Source organism: Coturnix japonica, chromosome 11 (assembly GCF_001577835.2).
Source record: "Coturnix japonica isolate 7356 chromosome 11, Coturnix japonica 2.1, whole genome shotgun sequence".
NCBI classification, from domain to species: domain Eukaryota; kingdom Metazoa; phylum Chordata; class Aves; order Galliformes; family Phasianidae; genus Coturnix; species Coturnix japonica.
Genome location: NC_029526.1, coordinates 923,602 through 944,514, shown reverse-complemented (window position 1 = coordinate 944,514; position 20,913 = coordinate 923,602). Strand labels below are relative to the sequence as shown.

Genomic DNA, 20,913 nt, shown 5'->3' with positions numbered 1-20,913 from the left:
CTGGCCCCAAAACAGCCGGGGTGAAGCCAGCACCCATGGACCGTGCAGCAGGTGGCTGCGTTTTGGGGTCTTATCTGCATTCCCATCCCTCCCCCCGCCAAACCCAAAGTGTTTTGGGCCCTCACCTGATCTCAGGGAGGGGGGCTGGAGGAATGCAGAGGGCTTTTATGGCCCCCAGCCTGTTTATGGCTCTGGCAGCAGGTTCTCCAGGCAGCCCAGCTCTGAGCTGCTTTGGATGGGATCACAACATTCCTGGCATTCCCGGGACAGGGCTTTCCAAACCCGGTCATGGCGGGTTAACTTAAAAAGCCTTCCCTCCAGGATGGGGCAGCGGGATTCCTCCAGCTCTCTGCCTCTGCTTGGGGTGTGGAAGGGACATTGGGATGCTGCCGTGTGTCCCCTGCCACCACCACCCCCAAAGGGACAGCTCTACGGGGAGAAATTCCAGCCCTAATGGATGGCTCTTGCCCATTGCTGGGCAATGCAGAGGAGCAGTGCGGAGACACTGGGACATTGGGGTGGTGGCTTCGTGGTAATAGGATCAGTGGCTGCATGTTGTGACTGGGTTGCATCTCAGGAGACCCCAAGATAGGGTTGAGGGCTGCCCTACAGAGCCCCAGCTGTCCCCCTAGCATCCCCAAAGCACCCCTTGGGTTCCTGTGCCCAGTTTTGGTCCCAGTGCTGCACCCAAAGCAACCCCACAGCTGCTCCCGGGGTCTCCATGCAGTGCAGCCCTGCCCTTGGAGCATCCCAGAGCAGCCCCTTGTACCCCCACCCTTGGCATCCCCCAAGCATCCCTGTGAGACCCAGCCCCCCCCGGCAGCGCAGGGTGCCACCCCCCGAGCACCCCCTGCACCCCCCATCCTTCATACCCCCAAGCATCGCCGTCCCCGTCTCCCCCCATCCTTGGCCCCAGATGCTGCATCCCCGCAGCTGCTTTACCGGGCTGCTCCACACCCCGATGCTCTGCCCTTGGGGCACCCCCGTGTCTCCCCCAAACCTGCACCCCCGAGCATCCCTCGGGTGTGTATTCCCTAAGCAACCAACCCCACTCTCTGCCCAAGACACCCCGCATCCCTCGGGTGCACCCTCCCCTCCTCTCCCCCCTCCTTCCCCAAACCCTCAGCATCCCCAAACCCACCCCACCCCCCTTTCCCCTTCCCCCAGACCCCGGGCAGCGCATGTGCCGCCGCAGATCCCGCCCCTCTCCGCCCCGCTCCGCCGCCGCCCCGGGCTCCGAGCTCAGCTCAGCTCTCCGCTCTCCCGTCCGTTCCTCTCCGTTCCTCCGCCGTCGGGGCCCGCTGAGCCCGGCGGGTGCCCCCGGAGGCGATGCCCTTCCCGGCCCCTCCACGCCGCCGCCGCCGCCCCGACCCCCCCGCCGCCCCCCGCCGCTGAGCCTGGCCCCGACGAGGCCTCCCCCGGCGGCGCCGCCCGCCCCGGGGCTGCCGCAGCGATGGAGACGGCGGAGAAGGAGTGCGGAGCCCTCGGTGGGCTCTTCCAGGCCATCATTAACGACATGAAGGTAGGGCCCCCACACCCCACATTCCGCACCCGACGGTCCCCGGGCAGCGCTTCCCGTCCTTACCGGGGGGCGGCGGGCACGGGGAGAGCACCGGGAGTCGCGATCCGGCACCGGGCGGCAGCCTGAGCCCAGACATCAGCACCGGATCGGTACCGGAACCCCAGACCGGATTAGCGGAGCTCTAAACCGAGAACCGAAGCTCCGATATCAGCCCCGGATCGGTTACCGGAGCTCCATACCGGGCACCAGGAGCCCCAAACTGGGCATCCAAAGCTCCGAACCGGGCACCGGAGCCCTAGATCGGTACCGGAGTCCCAAACCGAGCACTCGGAGCCCCGACATCAGCCCTGGATCGGTACCGGAGCTCCATAGCGGCACCCGGAGCCCCAGACCGGGCTAACGAAGCTCTAAGTCGGCACCTGGAGCTCCGAACCGGGAACGCGGATCCCGATATCAGCCCCGGATCTGTGACCGGAGCTCCATCCGGGGCACCGGGACTCCGACATCAGCCCCGGTTCGGTTACCGGAGCCCCTCAGCCCCCCACGGCATTCACCGCACCGAGGGGAGCACAAAGGTTCACCCCCCCCCCGTCTGGTTCCCCCATCCCGTTTTACTGCTGGGCGTTGGGGGGGAGAGGGGGATGAGGGGTAAAAAAAGGGTTATTTTTCTATATTTTTTATCTTTTCCAAACGTTTTTGGCCACAGGCTCCATTGGGAGGGGGGAGGGGGGGGTGTCGGTCGGGCTTCAGAGGGCTGAGCTTAGTGGGTCCGGAGGTGCCCCCCACGTTGGGCTGCAGCTCCCGGAGGCAGAGCCGCTGCGTCCTCCTCCTCCTCTTCCTCCTGCTCAGCTCCTGGCTGCAGCCCGGCCAGACAATGCTGTCATTGCCAGAGCAGGGGAGGGGGGGGGATAAAAAGAAATAAATAAATAAAAGCTTCACTGAGAAAGGGATTAACCCTTCGGGGGCCGGTTGTGGTTGGGGAGGGGGGAGGTGGGAGAGGTAGCTCCCGAGGGAGGAAATCCCATTATTATTATTATTAAAGGGTGATGGGGTGATCGTTATGGGGCAGAGAGGTGTTTGGAGTCCTTGGTTCAGCCTGAGCTCTGAGCATGGAGGTAGGAGTGCCCCGTGCCTCAGTTTCCCCATTCTATTAATGGGCTTAACCAGCCTGCAGCCACCATCCCTGTGCTGGTGACAGTAGGGACCCCAACCCCATGAGGATGAAGCCAGGAGCCCCTCACCACGACAGTGAGCTGGATTCATCCCTAGGATGGGTGATTGATTTTCCTTTGGGTGGAAAAGGATGAAAAAAAGGGAAGGAAAAAGAAAGACAACGTGGTACAACATCAGCTCTGCTCACACCAGGCACCATAGGGCCCTATGGGTGCTGCAACCCCGTCCCCAGTGTTGTCACCACGTGGGGTCCCGGTGGCCATGGGATGGGGATGGATAATTGCAGCTGATATTTGAACACAGCAATGCTCCCACGTGGGGCCAAGGCAAAGGGATCTCGTCTTGGTGGCTCTGGGGACATCAGTGGCTTTTTGGCACCCGTTGGTGGCTTCAAGGAGGAGCCACGTGATGGTCTCTGGGTTTCTGCCCCGCTGTGCAGCGTCCCCAGGTGACCTTGGCATGTCCTTGTCCCCAATGTTGACCTTGTCTCCATCATCCTCACCCCTGTCCCGGTGTCACAGGGATGGCGGTGTGCCTGGTGGATGAGGCACAGAGGTGGCCCTGGGATGTGGGCATGGGGCTGTGGTCCCCAGCCATGATGGCTGTTCCCATGGGCCTACCAGAAGCAGCCGGAGAGATGTCACACACCAAGATGTCTTCATTATGGACATGGGACTTCTGTAGCCTCCAAAACACTGCTGGATCAGCTCTGCTCCCCACCCGCAATGACTGTCCCCAATGGAGACAGAGGTGCCACCAAGGCTCACCTCCAGGCTCTTTGCAAGCCCCAACGCTGCCATCAGGTGGTGGCAGTGGGACCGGCCTCACCAGGACAGCGGGATGGCTTTGCCTGGATGGCAGCACTGGGACCGGCCTCACTGAGATGGTGGCACCAGGATGGCACCGCTGGGGTGGTGACACTGGGCTGGAACCAGGACCTGCTGCATGGCGCTGGATGGTCTCACCGAGGTGGAACCAGGATTGACCTCACCAGGAGGACACTGGGACTGGCTTCTGTGGATGGTGGCACTGGGATGGCCTTACTGGGACCAGTATGGGACCCCACCGGGACTGCTCCTCCTCGTGACAGTGGCACTGGGATGGCCTCACCGAGTGGATGCTGGGACTGGTTTTGCTGGGATGGTTCCCCAGCACCAGCAACCTGTCCCTGTTCCTTCTGCTTCCTCCACTCCTGAGATGAAGACTTCACTGAGACTGGAACGGGGCAAACCAGGAGGGATGAGGGTGGTGGAGGGAAGGGGCTGTGCTCAGCCTTTATGAACCATCAGAGATGCCACCCCATGGGGGCAGCTTGTGGCTCTGCCCGAAGCTCGGGGTCTCACCACTGCCTTCCCCTCTTGCAGAGCTCTTACCCCATCTGGGAGGACTTCAACTCGAAGGCCACCAAGCTGCACTCCCAGCTCAGGTGAGCAGCCGGGGTGATGCCACCGGCACCCTGCTGGCACTGTCCCCATAGCCACGGGGTGACAGCAGTGCTGAGGTCGGCGTCCCTCTCCCTGCAGGACCACGGTGCTGGCTGCGGTCGCCTTCCTTGATGCCTTCCAGAAAGTGGCTGACATGGCCACCAACACTCGAGGTAGGGTGGCCGGTGTCCCCTGCATAGGATGCCCCTGCATAGGATGTCCCCACGTAGGATGTCCCCACGTAGGATGTCCCCATGTGGTGGAACATCCCCCAGTGTGACAAAGTGCTCGTCCCCCCTCCCTGTGAGATGTGGGGTTGTGGTGTCCCCCCGAGCAGTGTGTCCCCGCGCAGGCGCCGCGTGTCACCGCTTGGCTGTGCCAAGCAGATGGTCCGGGGCTGTTTTGCAGACTGGCGGCATCCAGGGCCATCTGGAGCCGTGAGGGAAGAGGAGGAGGAGGAGGAGAAGGAGGAAGGCAGCAGCTTGAGCCACAAGCAGATTTGTCTCCAAACCCAGTGGCCCACTGCACTGGGGGGATTAGGGCACTGGGGGGTGGCAGGAGACGGGGTTTGGGTCAATCCCGCTGCGGTGGGATGAAGGCTGTAATGCCCCACTGCTGGCTGAGGACGTGGGGATGGAGGTTGTCCCTTCCCGTGGGGGTGTGGAATCGGATTAGAGACAGGAGGAGCGCCGGGAGGAGGATTAAGGGATGCCCTGCGTGTGGGGGCTGAGGGCTGTGCCGGGGGCTCTGCGGAACCCCTGGCTGCCCTGGGGGACTCCGCTTGGGGCTTTGGGGGCAGAGACTCCCCGGCCTGCGGGATGGGATCGCTGCTGGCCACCGGGTCCCGGGGTTTGCAGCAGTGCCACCGCGTGGCCGTCCTTAGGCTTCAGAGTGAACGCGTCCCACCCATCATTCGGGGGACAAATTAGGGGCGAGTTTGCAGCGACGCGCGTTGCTGAGTTAATTATCGAGGGGCCGTCCATCCATTCATTTAGCGGGTTTAGCCTGGGAAAACGCCGCCCACCCCCATCCTGTCCCCTCCCCGGCGCCCAAACGGGGCCGTCCCCATCCCTGCGCTTTCCCCCAGGGGCCACGAGGGACATCGGCTCCGCGCTGACCCGCATGTGCATGCGGCACCGCAGCATCGAGGCCAAGCTCCGGCAGTTCACCAAGTAGGTGCCGGCATTGGGGACACCAGGAGGCCGGGCTCAGCCTTCGCCCTGCTCCTCTCCCACTCCATCTCCTGTTCTTTCTTTTTTCCCCCCTGTCCCAGTGCCCTGATGGAGAGCCTGATCAACCCTTTGCAGGACAGGATCGAGGACTGGAAGAAAACTGCCAACCAGTTGGACAAGGACCATGCGAAAGGTTGGGATGGGATGGGATGGGATGGGATGGGATGGGATGGGATGGGATGGGATGGGATGGGATGGGATGGGACAAGAGGGGTGGATGAGTTCAGATGGGACAGAATGGAACAGGATTGGATGGGATGGAATAGAATGGAATGGAACAGAATGGGATGAAATGGGACATGGTGGGATGGGAAGAAAATGGAATGGAATGGAATGGAATGGAATGGAATGGAATGGAATGGAATGGAATGGAATGGAATGGAATGGAATGGTGGGACACGATGGGAGGGAATGGTATAGGATGGAGTGGAATGGGAAGTGATGGAATGGGATGGGTCATGATATGATAGGATGGAATGGAATGGGATGTGATGGAAGGGGACAGTATAGGATGGAATGGAATGAGAAGTAATGGCATAGGATTGGATGGAATGGAATGGAATGAAATGGACATGATGGGATGGGATAGGATGGAAGAGAATGAGACATGGTGGGTTGGGATGGAATGAGATGGGAAGGAATGGAATGGAGTGGAATGGAATGGAATGGAATGGAATGGAGTGGGACACGATGGGAGGGAATGGTCTAGGATGGAGTGGAATGGGAAGTGATGGAATGGGATGGGACATGATAGGATGGAATGGAATGGAATGGAATGGAATGGAATGGAATGGAATGGAATGGAATGGAATGGGATGGGATGTGATAGGAGGGGACAGTATAGGATGGAATGGAATGAGAAGTAATGGCATGGGATTGGATGGAATGGAATGGAATGAAATGGATTGAGACATGATGGGATGGGATGGAATGAGATGGGAAGGAATGGAATGGGACATAATGAGATGAGATGGGATAGGATTAAATGGAATGAAATGGGGTGGGAGAGGATGGAATGGAATAGAATGGACATAATGGGATGGAATGAAAAGAGACATGAAGGGATGGGATGGAATGGGATTGGATGGGACTGGATAGGACAGATCTGTGCCAGGAGGGGTGCTCGGGTCCCAACCCATCACAAGTGCCCTGTACCCACAGAGTACAAGCGAGCCCGCCACGAGATCAAGAAGAAATCCTCTGACACACTCAAGCTGCAGAAGAAGGCTCGTAAGGGTCAGCTGGGTGAGGGTTTGGGATGGGGGTGTGGGGGAACCTTGGCTGTCGTTTCACACGTTCTCTCTCTGTCTCCTTCTCTTTTCTTCCCCTCCACATCCTTCCCGCAGAGCTGCTGGGTAAGTGAAGTGCTGCCCCCACCCCAGCCCCTCTCTGCTTCCTTATCTGTGTCTCCCCTTGGGACTGGGTGAAGCCAAACCCTACCCCATCCCCAGGTTTCCCCCTTTGCTGAGGGCTGTCCGTCTGTCTGTCCGTCCATCCAGCCCTGCTTTTAGCCTAGCTCAGCTCACGGCCCCTTGGTGACATCCCTATCCATGGGGACAGCACCCCATCCATCCGCAGCTCAATAGGGGCTTATCCATGGAGATATGGGGCTGATGTCACCACATCCCCTGCAGGGAAAGGGGACCTGCAGCCCCAGCTGGACAACGCGCTGCAGGACGTCAATGACATGTACCTGTTGCTGGAGGAGACGGAGAAGCAGGCGGTGCGCAAGGCGCTCATTGAGGAGCGGGGCCGCTTCTGCACCTTCATCACCTTCCTGCAGCCCGTGGTGGTGAGTCCGGGGGTCCCGCAGGGGTTCTGGGGTCCCCATGTCACCTGGGGGAGCTGACGCTGTCTCACTTGTCTGGCTGCAGAATGGGGAGCTCACCATGCTGGGGGAGATCACCCACCTGCAGGGCATCATCGACGACCTGGTGGTGCTCACTGCCGAGCCCCACAAGCTGCCTCCTGCCAGCGAGCAGGTCAGTGTGTGAGGGCCTTGGGGTTATGGGGGGCAAATGCAACCTGGGGGGCTCCAACCCCTCCTTGCCGCAGGTAATCAAGGACCTGAAGGGCTCTGACTACAGTTGGTCCTACCAGACCCCTCCATCGTCACCCAGCAGCTCCAGCTCCCGCAAATCGAGCATGTGCAGGTGCGTCCTTCACCCTGGAGACAAATGGTGGCCCTTGGGTCCCCCAGTAGCACAGAGGATCTGGGCTTGGGGCAGGGAGAAGAATGGGGATGGGGCAGTAACAGTGGGTGATACGGGGATGGGTTGGGTGGCCAAGTGCATGCCCCCTCCCTGGGTTTTGGGGAAGATGTAGGGTGCATGGGGCTCACCAGCATGTCCCCTGTCCCCATCCCTGGGGTGACACCCTCATTCCTCATTTCCCCAGCCATGCTCTGTCCCTGACTGGGATGATGGGGATGCGTTGCCTGCTCTGTTCCCATGGACACACGTGCCAAACCTGTGTCTCAAACTGTCCTTTCCTTCCTTTGTCCTCCTGCTGCCCCTCACCCCGCGCCCCGCGTGCCCCCCCAGCAGCGTCAGCAGTGCCAAGGGTGGCCTCCCATGGCCCGGGGGGGCTCAGACCTGCTCACCCAGCTCCACCTATCGCTACCGCAGCCTGGCCCAGCCGGCCAGCACCGGCACGCGCCTCTCCAGCGTCTCCTCACACGACTCCGGCTTCATCTCCCAGGATGCTGCCTACTCCAAACCACCCTCCCCGATGCCCTCAGATATCACCAGCCAGGTACAGTGGGCACACAGGGGGATGATGATCCTGGGTTCCTCAGTTTTCCCATTGGTAGAATGGGCACGATCCACCAGTTCTCAGCCCCATGTTCAGAAAACAGACTGTTTCCAAATTGCCCCAACCTTCTAATGAGCCGATTGGTAGCATCCCCAGAAAAGTACTTTCCCCTCACTCTGCAACCTCCCTGCTACCAAGCATGCTCCAGGGCCCCCGGGTGGTGCTGATGTTGCCAGAGGTGCAGCTGTATGGCATCAGCTCACTAGCTCTGTTCTCTCCTCCTGCACTCTCTGCTGTTCCTGGACTGTGGGACATGACAGAAGTCCTCCAGCTCAGCATCCTCAGAGGCCTCAGAGACGTGCCAGTCGGTCAGTGAGTGCAGCTCCCCCACCTCGGTGAGTCCTCAATTTCCCAGAGCAAAATGGTGGAGACTTCATTATTCCCCTTTTCCTCTCCTCCCCAAGAGGAGTTCCCCCATGGGGCAGAGCATCCCAGGCTGGTGCCACCCCCAACTTGAAGGATGAAGTGCCAAAAGGTTCCCCAACTTAGGCCTCCCTATTCCCCACACCCCATTTTTCCCCCAAATCACTACTGTTGCCTTGTTGCTTGTAGGATTGGTCCAAGGCCAGCCCCTATGACCAGCCCGTGGTCAGCACCCTACAGCGGCGAAAGGACCGTGTGGAGCACCTGCGGGAAGCCGAGATGGGCTCAGCCAGCAGCGTGTACCCAGTCATGGGCAGCGAGGATGCTCCCAGGCCCCGAATGTCACCAGCCACTATTGCAGCCAAGGTAGCAGTCGTGGGGATGGGTGGTGGGGTCCAAGGGATCCCTTAGGGTGCTGACAACCCTCATCCCCACAGCATGGTGAGGAGGTGTCCCCTGCCGCCAGCGACCTGGCCATGGTGCTGACACGGGGGCTGAGCCTGGAGCACCAGAAGAGCAGCCGGGACTCACTGCAGTACTCCAGTGGCTACAGCACGCAGACCACCACCCCATCCTGCTCCGAGGACACCATCCCTTCCCAAGGTACTCAATGGGGCATCCCACAGAGGGTGGGAGGGGGCAGGGATGGCTTTCTATGGCGCCGTTGACACCCTTGGGCACTGAGCTGATGCTTTCTCCACTTTTTATATGCCCACAGCAGTAGCCTTGCTCCCACCCAGTCATTCCACTCCCATTGCAAAGCATTTCACATTTCCCAAGTGAGCGTGTATCAGTCCCACTGACCCTGCATGGGACGGGGTGTTTTGGTTGTGTTTTAGGGGTGGGGTGCATTGCATTGTCATTGGGATTACAGCCTGGAGTGGGACACTGTGGACTGGTGGCCACAATGGAGAACAGCTGGTGTAGGATCAAGCTGTGGCTGTGGGTTTAGTGCTGGTGCTGGGCAAACTGGAATGTGCATGTTGGGATCTTGGTGTGCGCAGTGTCATGGCACGCGGTAAAGGAAGCAGCACGTTGCACTGATCATAGTGTGGGGGTGATGGTGTGGTGTAATGGTGGTGATGATGGCCAGTGGTTGGGATGGCATGAAGTGGTGTGGAGGGAGGCCAAGGAACCACTGAGACAGTTGGGGTTTGATTGACTGTGAATGTGTTGTGATGACAGAGTGGTTGGGGTGGCATTGCAATGGGGATACTTGGGTTTAGCTTTGATCGTGGGATGGTTGAGCCCAATTGTGATGGTCACAACTGAGTTTGTAATCACATTTTTGTGGAGGTGGTTTGGCCTGGTTGCGATGGTTGAGTTATGGGATGGCAATGGCTAGGGCTGGTTGGGGATTTCAGAGGGTGGTGAGGCATTGGCACAGGCTGTCCAGATAAGCTGTGGGTGCCCCAATCCTAGGGGTGCTCAGGACCAGATTGGATGGGGCTTTGGATATCTGATCCGTGGGAGATGTCCCTGCTCATGGCATGGGGATGGAATTGGGTGGTCTTTATGGTCTCTTCCAACCCAAACCATTCTGTAATGCTGTGACACCTCTCACTGTGGTCACCTTGCAGTGGGGTTGGTTTTGCTTTTACTCATTGGTGGCATCAGCACATAGGGCAGGCTGTGGTCATGTCATGATGATGATCATTGGTGTTGGTTGTGATGGTGTTAGGCTGGTGGTGACTGCTCTGCAGTAGTCATGGCTGGCTTTGAATGCTGTTATGTTGTGACGGTATTGATTGGGGCTGGTTGTGCTGGCCCTGCAGTGGTGCCAGTCAGGTTTGGCAGTGACCACGCTGTGACAGCAGTGCTTGGGACTGGCCACAGTGGTGTTTCAAGGCTGCAATTGGGCCTGACAGCTTCATCAGGCCTCCTATCACCTTCTTGGCTAACCCTGCCTCATCCCCAGGTTCTGACTACGACTGCTACTCAGTGAACGGCGACGTGGAGTGCGACCCTCAGAGCGACTTCGACAAATCCTCAACCATCCCTCGCAACAGCAACATTGCCCAGAACTACCGCCGTATGATCCAGACCAAGCGGCCCGCCTCCACTGCCGGGCTGCCCAGCGGCACCAACCTACCAGCTGGCAGCACCCCGGGGGTGGCCACCATCCGCCGCACGCCTTCCACCAAACCCTCAGTCCGCCGTACCCTCTCCAATGCCGGCCCCATCCCCATCCGCCCACCCATTGTCCCCGTCAAGACCCCAACGGTGCCCGATTCACCCATCTACGCCGGTCCGGCGCGGGTGGGCAGCGAGGAGTGCGTGTTTTACGCCGAGGATGCCTCACCCAACCCAATGGATTTTGCCAAAGCGTCACCCAAACGCTTGAGCCTCCCCAATGCTGCCTGGGGTGGCGGCGTGGCCGAGATCTCCGTCTACGCTGGCGCGGCACATCCAATGGCCGCCGATGAAGAGGAGGACCAGCAGTTGGCTGCCAACCGGCACAGCTTGGTAGAGAAGATTGGCGAGCTGGTGGCCGGTGCCCACGCTCTGGGAGAAGGCCAATTCCCCTTCCCCACCGCACTGGAGGAGACCCCCGTACCGCCCCCCACCGCCGCCATGGACCCCCCGGCCGAAGACATGCTGGTGGCCATCCGGCGCGGCGTGCGCCTGCGCAGGACCGTCACCAATGACAGGTCGGCCCCGCGGATATCGTGATGACGCCCACGGGGACGTGGGGACGACGGACGACGGGGCGGGCGATGCCAGGACCCCAGGGTGCAGCGGATATGGCCCCCTTGTGTCCTCACACTCGTGATCGCTTTCTGTTCTTTCTTCTCCTCTTCTGCTTCCCTTCCTCCCTTTTTGATTTCTTCCATTCGTTCAGTTGTGCGCTCTTTTCTCGCGCTCCTTACCTGTGCTCTCTCCATTCCCTTCTGGCTCTCTTCTCTCCATCCTTCCCTCTCCACTGTCTCAAAGCTCTCTGCTCTATACATCCTCGGGCTCTCTCTCACCCCCTCTGTCAACTCCCTCATTTTATTTTACTCTTTCCTTCTTGCTCTCTTTCTTTCCCTCCTCTTCTCTTCCTCTTTAAATTTCTCTTCTCCTTCCAGTTGGACTGGATGGTCTTTTAGGTCTTTTCCAACCTTGGTGGTTCTATGATTCTATGATTACTTTCTTCCCTTCTCCATCATTCTCATTTTCACTTTTTCTCCATTTCTTTCTTTTTCTCCTTTTTTTCTCCATTTCTTTTTCTCATTTATTCCCCCCTTTTCTCTTTCTCCTGCTTTTCTTCTCTTTCTTCCTTTCCTTCCTTCCTTACTTCCTTCCTTTTTCTCATTTTCACTTTTCTCCCCCTCTTTCTTTCTCTTTTTTTCTCCTTTCTTCCTCCCCTTTTCCTCGTTTTCCCCCCATTTCTTCCCCCATTTCCCTCTCCTCTTCCCTTTCTTCTTTCTCGTCTTCTCCCTTCCTTCTCCCCCCACCCCTTTCCCCATCTCTCCAATCTCCCATTTCCACCATTCCCTTCCCCCCACCTTTACCCCCAGCACAGGACCCCATCCATCCCCATTGTGGCTGGGACCAGGGCAGGAGCAGCGCCAGGAGCAGGGTCCCCCCGCCATCCTTTCCCAATCCCGCACACCTCATTTTGGGGCCGGGGCAGCGGGGGGAGCACAGCCCGTCCTGTCCCCCCCACTGTACATAGCTCACCTGTGTGTCGCATCACCCGCCCCCGCCATAGGAATAACGTAGTCCTCCCCGGCCCCTTATTGTGACCAGAGATACTGATGATGACAAGTGACAAATGGTTGGGGTTGGGGGTTGGGGGTGGAAGGTGTTGGGTGAGCGGAGGGGGTTGGGGGGCCTCTCTTTCACATTTTGTACAGAGAACAAGAAATCCCTCGGGGGGGAAAAACAAAAACAAAGAGAGAAAAAAATAATTGTCTTTTGACCGAAGTCACTTTTCTGGTGCTGTTGTTCATTCGTTCCTTTCTTTATGCTTTTTTATTTATTTCCCCCCCCCTCCCAGCCTCCTCCCCCTTCCCCCACCGTGCTCCCACCTCTGCCGCTGCTTCCCCCGGCCCTCAACCACCTTTCTTTCTTTTATCCCCCTCCCAAATCCCCCCTTTTTTTGTTAATTTTTAATTATTTTTTTGGTGGTAATTCCCCCCTCCTTTCCTCCCCTCCCCCCCACCCAAACTCATTTCCCACCCAGCCCTTGATTTCAATAGTCACCGCTACAAGTAACGAATGCACTGTGAAGATTCCAGTATTAATAAAGGTTGTACTGTAATTAATAGCCTTGCCCGTGGTGGTCTATGATGAGTGGAGTGCCATGGTCTCCCTATGGTTGAACCCAACGGTGTTGTTGGGCGGTTCCACCAAGAGGAACCATGGGTGGTGGGATCCCATTGCAACGTGACGCATCTCTGCTCCCTCCCCGGGGGGTGTTCACAGCGTCACCTGCACCACCCCAATAATTACAGGGTGATTTCCCAATGGTGTGGGGGTGGCCGCCCTACCCAACCCATTGCAGCATGGAGGGGCTGAGTGCCCGCAGTGTGCTGGTGACGGGCTGCGATGGGGGTATGGGGCTGGGGCTGCTCAAACGCTTCCTGGAGCTGCCCACCCCCCCTCAGTGCCTCTTCGCAGCCTGCACTGACCCTGATGGAAAGGTGAGGACAAGGGGGGGTCCTTGGGTTGGGGACAAAGTGCTGCTGCCCTGTGACACGGGCTTGGGTGGAGTTGGGAAGGGGAATATGCTTTGTGTATGTACGGTGGAAGGGGTGGATATATGGGTTTGGGGGTTTTCTTGCACCTTTTGGTATAGAGAATCTTAAGTTTGGTGTCCTGGGTGGGTTCTGGTTACCCCTGTGATGGTGGCATCACCCATGGTAGCTCTGAGGACGGTGGTTCTGGAGGTGGTGGTCTTTGGGGTTGGTGACTTTGGTGGTGGTGGCTTTGTAAGTGGGACCTGCTGGGCACGGAGCAGCAGGGACTGACCCCCTGGGTTCATTGGGTTGTGTCACCCACCTGCTGTACAGGTATGGGGCTGCCCCCACTCCATGACCCTCCTTGTTCTCCCTTCAGGCTCTCAACGAGATGGCTTTGGGCAGCCCCAACGTCGTGGTCCTGCCTCTAGGTAGGTGCACCCGAGGGTGGTCACATGCAGAAAGCATGACTCAGTCAAGAGCAGCCCTTCCTTTGGGACCAGATGGATGACCACCCCAAAGCATCCTGCATCAGGCACAGCCCCCCGCATGTCCCCATGTCCCACACAGATGTGACGGACCCCAGCAGCATCCAGGCTGCAGTGGGCAGGGTGCAAGAGGAGCTGCGTGGTGCTGGGCTCAACCTCCTGATCAACAGCGCCGGGGCCAGGCGCCACAGCACACTGGCCAATGAGTCTGCTGAGAACATGGCCCTCCTTTACGCCACCAACACCATTGGGCCCCTGCAGACCAGCCAGGTAGGGCTATGTGCAACACCCACCCCAAAGGATGGGAACAGGGGATGGGGTGGTGATGTCCGTACCCCGCAGGCATTCATGCCCCTGCTGAAGAAGGCTGCAGAGGAAAATGGAGGGCAGGGGCTGAGCTGTGGCAGAGCAGCCATAGTCAACATCTCCAGTGTCCTGGGCTCCATCGAGGTGGCAGATGCCTGGGATGAGAGGCAGGACGTGTCCTATCGCTGCAGCAAGGTATGTCCGGGGTGAGGTTTGGGGGTCACCTGCTTTGGAGTCCCACCTTTGGCCACAGTGGTGCCATCCCGTGATGGTGATGGTGGTGTCCCCTCAGGCTGCTCTCAACATGCTCACCAAGTGCCTGGCCCTGGAGTACGGTGACAGTGGGATCCTCTGCGTGTCTGTGGATCCTGGCTGCGTGGTACCGCCACCAGGAGGTGGGATGGTGAGTGATGGGGCAGATGTGGAGGCCACCAACATCTTGATTTGATAATGTCTCCTTGGGCATCCCATCCCCACTGACATTCTACCCATTGATTTCCATGGACATCCCTCCCCCGTGGGCATCTGCACCCTTGGGCATTCTACTCGCAGAAATGGATATTCTACCTGTTGGTGTCTCTTCCCACAGACATCCAACCCATAGATACTCCTCCTCGCAGACATCCTAGCCTTTTGTATCTCTCTCCATGGACAACATACCCATAGATATCCCTCTTCATATACATCCCTCCCTGTGGATTTACCTCCTTAGGGACAACCTTACCCATAGAAATCCCTCCCATGGATCTTTCTCCCCATGGACATCCCTTCCCCACGGACATCCCACCCATGGACATCCCTCTCCATGGAAATCCTACCCATTAATACTCCTCTCATGGGCAAACTTTCCCCTTGAACACCACTTCTCTATGGACATAGCTCCCTACAGATCTACCCTTCCCCACCGATGTTCCTCCTGTGGGCACCTCTTCCCTATGGCCACCCATCGCCAGAGACATCCCACATGACCCTCCTGGTTCACATGGGTGCTGTGCCACAGTTCTCAGCTCTGCCACCAAATCCTCCAATTTCTGGCATTATTTTCCCATTTCTATCAGAGCTTTCATGTCAGCAGAGGGCACCCCGGCCCCATGCTCAGCACTGCATCACAAACACAAGGGAAAGCAGCACCGTATGGCTTCCCCACCTCATGGCTGTGCCCAGCACTGATGAGGACTGAGACCCAATGTGTGTGGGGGACTGATGAATTATTAATTATGCACCATTAATTGAGTCCTTTCTCATGTCCCTGAGGGTTCACTCCATATCCTTGACCCCACAGGGACCGGTGACATTGGAAGAGAGCACCCAAGGTGTCCTGCAAGTCCTCGCCAACCTCTCCACCACCAGCAATGGCACCTTCTGGGACTGGAAGGGACAGAGGCTGCCATGGTGACCACAGCATCCATGTCCCCAGCTGCCGAGCTCAATAAAGGCTCCTAATGACCACAGATGGGCTTGTTTGATGGAGTTAGGAAGCCCTATATGATGGGGTCACCAAGCTAGCAAAGGGTTGGACCTGGAAAAGGATGTCCATGGGGATGGATGTCCACAGGGAGGGATGTATAAGGTGAGCGGTGTCCACAGGGTAGGATGTCCATGAGTAGGATGTACAGGGATGTCCATGGGGAAGTGTATATGGGGAGGGATATTAATGGGGGTGGTTGTCCAGGGTAAGGCATGTCTATGGAGATGGATATATATGGCGAGAAGGATGGATGTGCGGATGGGTGTCCATGGAGAGCAGTGTCCAGGGGGAGGGTTGTAAGCTAGGATGGATAAACATGGCAAGGGATGTCCATGGGGATGAGTGTCCATAGGAAAGGATTGTATATGGAGAGGGATGGCTGTAAGTAGGATGGTCACAGGCAGTGAAATCCATGGAGAGGGATGCTACAGCTTATTCTATAGGGCAAATACAGACACGAGGGCTGGATGCAGCCACCCTCTGCTCTGAGCAGGAGCCCTGAAACCACAGCCCTTGGGCATCCCACAGCCCTCACCCACCGAGCCCAGCTGCCCTGAAATCAGGCATCCCGCCTGCCCGGCGCTGATGATGGTTTGTTTTCTGCAGCTCCCAAGCATCAAACATTCTTCCCACTCCAGCATCTGTGAGGTTGCTTTATTTTCAGCAGTCCCAGCTTGGGGGCACGTGAGCATCCTCCCATAGCAAGTCAGGAGACACAGAGGCATCTCAAGAGGGTTTTCGGAGAATCGTGAGGCCAACTATTTGCCATTGGGATGCTCTGGGAAAGCTGGGGTCATGGCGAGACACAGAGATAGCCAACATCTGGTCCATGTGGAGTTATATATCCATGTTTCCTTCGGGAAGCCAAAAGGAGGGGAATCGCTCCCCAGATGACGCAGCAGGCATGACGGCTCTGCTTCTCTTTATTGCAGTTAAGATGCGAGCGCTACGACGTTACTTGGTGCTTAATGGAAGCCGAGGGAGTGGGAATGAAAAAGTGGTACGAAAGAAAAGGGAGCAGGCACCGCCATCACCCCCCAAGTGTGCCCTCCTCCTCCTCCTCCTCCTCAATGGATTGGCCTTAAGCAGAGTCCCACCGACCTGGGCAGAAGAGATGGGGGTCAGAAGGGGAAAGGGACCACAATGACCCCCATCCCTGCTGTCCCTCCCCAGCACTCACAGTGTGTCCCGAAGAGCATCCTCAGGACCTTGAGGCAGTTGTCCAGCAGTGCTTTGGGGCGCACGGCCTTCTGCCGGCTATCACCGCTGTGCAGCTGCTTCACCAGGTCAGCCACCACCGTGTCCACGTCGCTCTGCGGGCACAGAGAACACATCACTGCCATGTCATCTATAGGGGGGCAAAGAGTTTGGGGTGTTGCATTGGTTGGGAGTTGAACAGTCATGGCGGAGGAGGATTCTACTACTGAACAAGCAGTGACAGATGTGGGGCTCCCACCCAGCAGGCCCGTAGGATCACCAGGATGGAAAAGAGCTCCAAGATCATCCAACCATCCACCAAACCATGTGCCAGCACTCAGCCAGGAGAACTGCAGCACACACAGCTCCCCTTTGATGCTCCCAATACATCACAGCATCCATTGCCCTCCACCTGAGACACCAACTTGGTTAAGAGATGTTGTCATTAGGCTTCAGAGTTAACGAGGTCTGTAGAACTCACCGTCCCTGTGTGGGGTAGGGCTTAAGGGAGCAAAAATAACTCATTTCCTCTGCATTGGCCGGGAATCGAACCCGGGCCTCCCGCGTGGCAGGCGAGAATTCTACCACTGAACCACCAATGCCAGATGTTGGGTGCCCTGCAGTGCTCACCCACGGGTGTTATTGCACTGCAGCCCCCGCTGTGGGGCCAGGATGGGGCAGCAGTGGGGCAGGCACTGCTGGGAGCCCATAGGAGGGAACCCCACGGCTCCACCATGCAACAGTACCCCCTGCCTCTGTGGCTAAGCAGGTGCTGTCATTAGCCTACAGAGTTAACACAAAAAGCTGGGGCATCTCCATCGTGGGGCAGGGGCAAAAAGGGTGGTTCCTATGACCCAGTGCCATAGAGCGAGGGGGATGTGGGCCAAGAAAGAAGAGAGCAAAAGGTTTACAGCACTGCATTGGCCGGGAATCGAACCCGGGCCTCCCGCGTGGCAGGCGAGAATTCTACCACTGAACCACCAATGCCAGATGTGGAGCTGCTCCCCAGCACTGCCTCACAGCTCCACATCTGGATCCAGCCCCACTGCAGGGCTGTGTGGGGCAAGGCCGACCCACAGCCCTCTGTGTCTCCTGACCTGCTATGGGAGGATGCCCACCTGCAGCCCTACCTGCTGGTACCCGCTGTACTCCATGCCCAGGTCATCCAAAAGCTGGCTCAGCCCCTGTGTGTACTCGTGGGATGGGTGCTTCTCCGGCAGCACCTCCAGGATGTGCAGCACGGCCTGGGAGCAGACGTGGAACCACAGGTAGCGCAGCGACACCTCAGACACCTTTCCATCACGCTGTGGGAGAAGGGGTGGTGGGGGTGGGGGTGGGTGAGACCCCGGTGCCCAGAGACCCCCAGTTCCCCTCCCTGCCCCCCACTGTCACTGAGTGACCCCCAGTGTGAGCTCACCAGGCGGGTGATGTTGGCTGTCCGCAGCACCTCCTCGTGCTGCACCCGGAGAGTGTAGTCAATGGGGAAGTTGTGCTTCTGGAGAGGTGGAGAAGAGGGTGAGGGCTACCAGCATCCCCAAAGCTGTGCCATCAGGGTCCCACCAGCTGTGCCACCCGGTTCCCACCAACTTTGTCACCAGGGTCCCCACATCTTTTCCACCGGTGTCCCCAGATCTGTGCTACCAGTGTCCCACCAGCAGTGCCACTAGCATCCCTGTATCTGTGCCACCAGGGGCTCCTTATCTGTGCCAATAGAATCCCTGTATCTGCACCACCAGGGTCCCCATACCTGTGCTAACAGAGTCCCCATGTCTGTGCCACCAAAGCCCCACTAACTGTGCCAACACGCTTCCACCAGCTGGGCCACCAGTGTCCCACCAGCTGTGCTACCAAGGTCCCCACATCTATGCCACCAGGGTCCTCATATCTGTGCCATCAGTGTCCCACCAACTGTGCCATCAGGGTCCCCACAGCTGTGCCCACTGTCCCCACGGGGGGCACCCTGCTTTGGGGGCTGCTCCGTGGGGCCACAAGAGAGTAGCTTTGATTGCACACCCAACTCTGGGCACGGGGAGCCCAGGGTGGCAGGGCAGGACACAGATCCATACCATGTACTTCAGGCGCATCTCATACTGCAGCTTGTCCTGCAGCAGTCGGGCGAGCTCGCATTCCCCCAGCGCAGCCACCTCCAGCCCCAGCACGGCCAGGACACCTGCAGAGCAGCATCACCCCATGGGGGCATCCATTGCCCACCCCCTCCAGGGGTGTCCCTCCCCCACCTCCCAGTGGTGTGTACTCACAGATGACAGCTGCGCAGCCCTGGTGCATGGTGACCAGCAGTGCAGCCTACATGGTGGATGGGTGCTGGTGGCTTCCTGGGTGCTCGGGGGGTGGGCTGACAAGGGATGGTGCTCTGCGGTGGCCCCCGACGGCTGTCCCCTGCCATAGGGGGGGGTCAGGCCCCCTCCCCGGCCGCCAAAGCTGGGTTGTCCTGTGGGGAGGTGGCACGTCCTTGGGATATCACAGGGAGTGGGACAGTCCCCTATAAAGTCCCTTGGGTGTAGGGTGTGAGCTGGGGGGGGGGAAGAGCCCCGGCTGCAGCCCCCGGGACCCCAGGCAGGGGGCACAAGGTGGTAGCACTGCACGGGGTCCCTCACAAATGGAGGGGTGGTGTCCCCATGGTCAGACAAAGGGGGACCCACCACGTCCCCATCCAAAGGGGGCACACAGCATCCCCATCCAAAGGGGGGGCACATCCCCACAACGCATCCCACCCAGATGGGGCCAGGCTGTGTCCCAAGCAGTGCCCTCTGCCAGGTCCCCATGTGTCACATCTCTGGGCCATGTCCCCAAGCAGAAATCACACCATGTTCCTATACAGTGTCCCTATACAGTGTCCCTATACAGTGTCCCTATGCAGTATCCCGTGCCATGTCCCCGTGTCCTGTGTCAGGTTCCCATGCCCATGCCTTGCCCCCACGCAGTGTCCCCATTCACACTGTCCCCATGTCGGGGCTGTGCCATGTCCCCATGCCGTCTCCCTGTGACCCCAGCGTCACACCACGCAGTGTTTGGTGCCACCCCCCCCCCAAGGGCACAGCCCCAGCATCCCCCCACGCAGTTCACTCCACCAAGTGGGGTCCATTCCACGTCCCCCCGCAGCGTGCCGTGCCTTTATGTCACGCGGGGGGCTGTGCATGTCCCCACGCGTTGTCACATTCCCAGGTGAGGGCCGTGCCGTGTCCCCGTGCCGTGTCCCCATGCAGGAGCTGTGCCATGTCCCCGCGTGGGGGCTACACACCGTATTATCCCTAGACAACGTGCCCATGCAACGCCCCGTCCCCACGCAGCGTCCCCACGCGGTGGCCGTTCCGTCTCCATGCGGAATGTCCCATCCCCACGTGGGGGCCGTGCCGTGTCCCCGCGCCGCGACCCCACGCGGGACCTCGCTCCCCCCGCCCTCCCCCCGTGTCCCGCCGTCCCACTCGCGGCGCCCCCCGGACCCACCTGGCGCTCCGCTCGGGGCCGTCTCCCCGCGGGCGGTGGCGGTGGCGGCGGGGCCGGGAGGCGGGCGGGGGGCGGGGGGGGCGGCGGCGGGGCCGGGCCGGGAGCGGGGAGCGGCGGCGGGGGCGTGTTGGGTTGGGCGGGGGGTGGGGGCGCGGACGGAGCCGCCGGGTGCCCCGTGCCCGCGGGGTGCGCGCAGGAACACACGGTGCCGCCCCACACACGCTCCCGTCCCGGGGATGCTCGGGCACAGCCCGGCTGGGGGCAGCGCTGGGCTCGGATGGACGGCGCTGCCCCACGTAGGATGCCCGGGATGGCTCCGTTCCGAGAGCCCGAAGGGGCGGCCCCTCCGCCGGGTGACTTGGTGCCGATCCGATCCCACCCCCCACCCCGATGGTAAAGGACAGTTTGCGCAGGGCCGACCCGGGGGGGGGGGGGAAGGAAGGAGGGACCGGGCTCAGGTCAGCGCTCCCAGGGAAAGGCGTGGGAAGGAATGCGGCCGCCTGCGAGCAGCGCTGGGATTCCCCTGGCACCGCGACAGGGACACGGCGGAGCCGCTGCCAAACAGCACCGGGCACAGCCCAGCGCCCCAGCCCGGCACCACGAGCCGGGACGGAGGAGAGGAAGGAGACAGAACGGGATCCACGGGGATCCCAGCAGCAGCGGGGTCTGAATCCGCTGCGGGGCGGTTGGTTGAAAGCCGCCCCCCCGCAGCGCTGCCCAGCACCGACAGCATCACTGGGAGCAGAACACGAGCAAAGCACCTTCCATTCAGAACCCCTGGATGCCTCCAAGCCCCG

At 59.5% G+C, this 20,913-nt stretch overlaps 3 protein-coding genes and 2 non-coding genes across 15 annotated transcripts; 2 read left to right on the top strand and 3 right to left on the bottom strand.

Annotated features, from left to right (window-relative positions):
- The first annotated feature begins 1,219 nt into the window (after positions 1–1,219).
- Positions 1,220–11,613, top strand: MTSS2 (MTSS I-BAR domain containing 2). Of its 10 annotated transcripts, none has more exons than XM_015873882.2 (15): positions 1,220–1,522; positions 4,060–4,121; positions 4,219–4,292; positions 5,207–5,291; positions 5,393–5,484; positions 6,513–6,581; positions 6,698–6,706; positions 6,986–7,143; positions 7,226–7,333; positions 7,407–7,504; positions 7,895–8,105; positions 8,426–8,500; positions 8,718–8,894; positions 8,966–9,131; positions 10,447–11,613. In XM_015873882.2, the coding sequence occupies exons 1-15, from the start codon at positions 1,454–1,456 to the stop codon at positions 11,199–11,201; spliced, it is 2,208 nt and encodes a 735-aa protein (XP_015729368.1). In that variant the 5' UTR covers positions 1,220–1,453; the 3' UTR covers positions 11,202–11,613. The 10 variants fall into 10 exon arrangements, with proteins under 10 accessions (XP_015729368.1, XP_032302915.1, XP_015729370.1 ...); XM_032447024.1 differs by having other exon boundaries at positions 6,513–6,587; positions 7,979–8,105; XM_032447021.1 differs by having other exon boundaries at positions 1,221–1,522; positions 6,513–6,587; positions 7,898–8,105.
- Positions 11,614–11,885: 272 nt separating this feature from the next.
- LOC107319216 (C-factor-like) lies at positions 11,886–15,417 on the top strand. The gene is made up of 6 exons (XM_032447112.1): positions 11,886–13,156; positions 13,572–13,623; positions 13,763–13,950; positions 14,023–14,181; positions 14,279–14,389; positions 15,269–15,417. Exons 1-6 carry the CDS (start codon positions 12,980–12,982, stop codon positions 15,380–15,382), a joined length of 801 nt encoding a protein of 266 aa, XP_032303003.1. The 5' UTR covers positions 11,886–12,979; the 3' UTR covers positions 15,383–15,417.
- A 670-nt stretch (positions 15,418–16,087) lies between these two features.
- On the bottom strand, positions 16,088–20,191 carry IL34 (interleukin 34). Of its 2 annotated transcripts, none has more exons than XM_015873895.1 (7): positions 20,117–20,191; positions 18,910–19,100; positions 18,718–18,821; positions 18,069–18,146; positions 17,770–17,955; positions 16,635–16,767; positions 16,088–16,555 (listed from the first exon to the last, which is right to left on the bottom strand). In XM_015873895.1, the coding sequence occupies exons 2-7, from the start codon at positions 18,935–18,937 to the stop codon at positions 16,536–16,538; spliced, it is 549 nt and encodes a 182-aa protein (XP_015729381.1). In that variant the 5' UTR covers positions 18,938–19,100; positions 20,117–20,191; the 3' UTR covers positions 16,088–16,535. The 2 variants fall into 2 exon arrangements, with proteins under 2 accessions (XP_015729381.1, XP_015729382.1); XM_015873896.1 differs by having other exon boundaries at positions 17,782–17,955.
- TRNAG-GCC lies at positions 17,183–17,253 on the bottom strand. The gene has a single exon. It is a non-coding gene; the product is annotated as a tRNA-Gly (tRNA).
- On the bottom strand, positions 17,568–17,638 carry TRNAG-GCC. The gene has a single exon. It is a non-coding gene; the product is annotated as a tRNA-Gly (tRNA).
- Positions 20,192–20,913: the final 722 nt, after the last annotated feature.

Bases quoted from the DNA above. Each gene is read 5' to 3' on its own strand.
- MTSS2 (XM_015873881.2), top strand. From the start codon at position 1,454: ATGGAGACGGCGGAGAAGGAGTGCGGAGCCCTCGGTGGGCTCTTCCAG. The intron at 4,293-5,206 runs GTAGGGTGGCCG...GCTTTCCCCCAG, and splicing joins CATGGCCACCAACACTCGAG to GGGCCACGAGGGACATCGGC. The intron at 7,334-7,406 runs GTCAGTGTGTGA...TCCTTGCCGCAG, and splicing joins TGCCTCCTGCCAGCGAGCAG to GTAATCAAGGACCTGAAGGG.
- LOC107319216 (XM_032447112.1), top strand. From the start codon at position 12,980: ATGGTGTGGGGGTGGCCGCCCTACCCAACCCATTGCAGCATGGAGGGG. The intron at 13,624-13,762 runs GTAGGTGCACCC...TGTCCCACACAG, and splicing joins CGTCGTGGTCCTGCCTCTAG to ATGTGACGGACCCCAGCAGC. The intron at 14,182-14,278 runs GTATGTCCGGGG...GTGTCCCCTCAG, and splicing joins TGTCCTATCGCTGCAGCAAG to GCTGCTCTCAACATGCTCAC.
- IL34 (XM_015873895.1), bottom strand. From the start codon at position 18,937: ATGCACCAGGGCTGCGCAGCTGTCATCT. The intron at 18,822-18,909 runs GTGAGTACACAC...GCTGCTCTGCAG, and splicing joins GGGCTGCGCAGCTGTCATCT to GTGTCCTGGCCGTGCTGGGG. The intron at 16,768-17,769 runs GTGGGCATCCTC...CTGTGCCCGCAG, and splicing joins ACCAGCAGGTAGGGCTGCAG to AGCGACGTGGACACGGTGGT.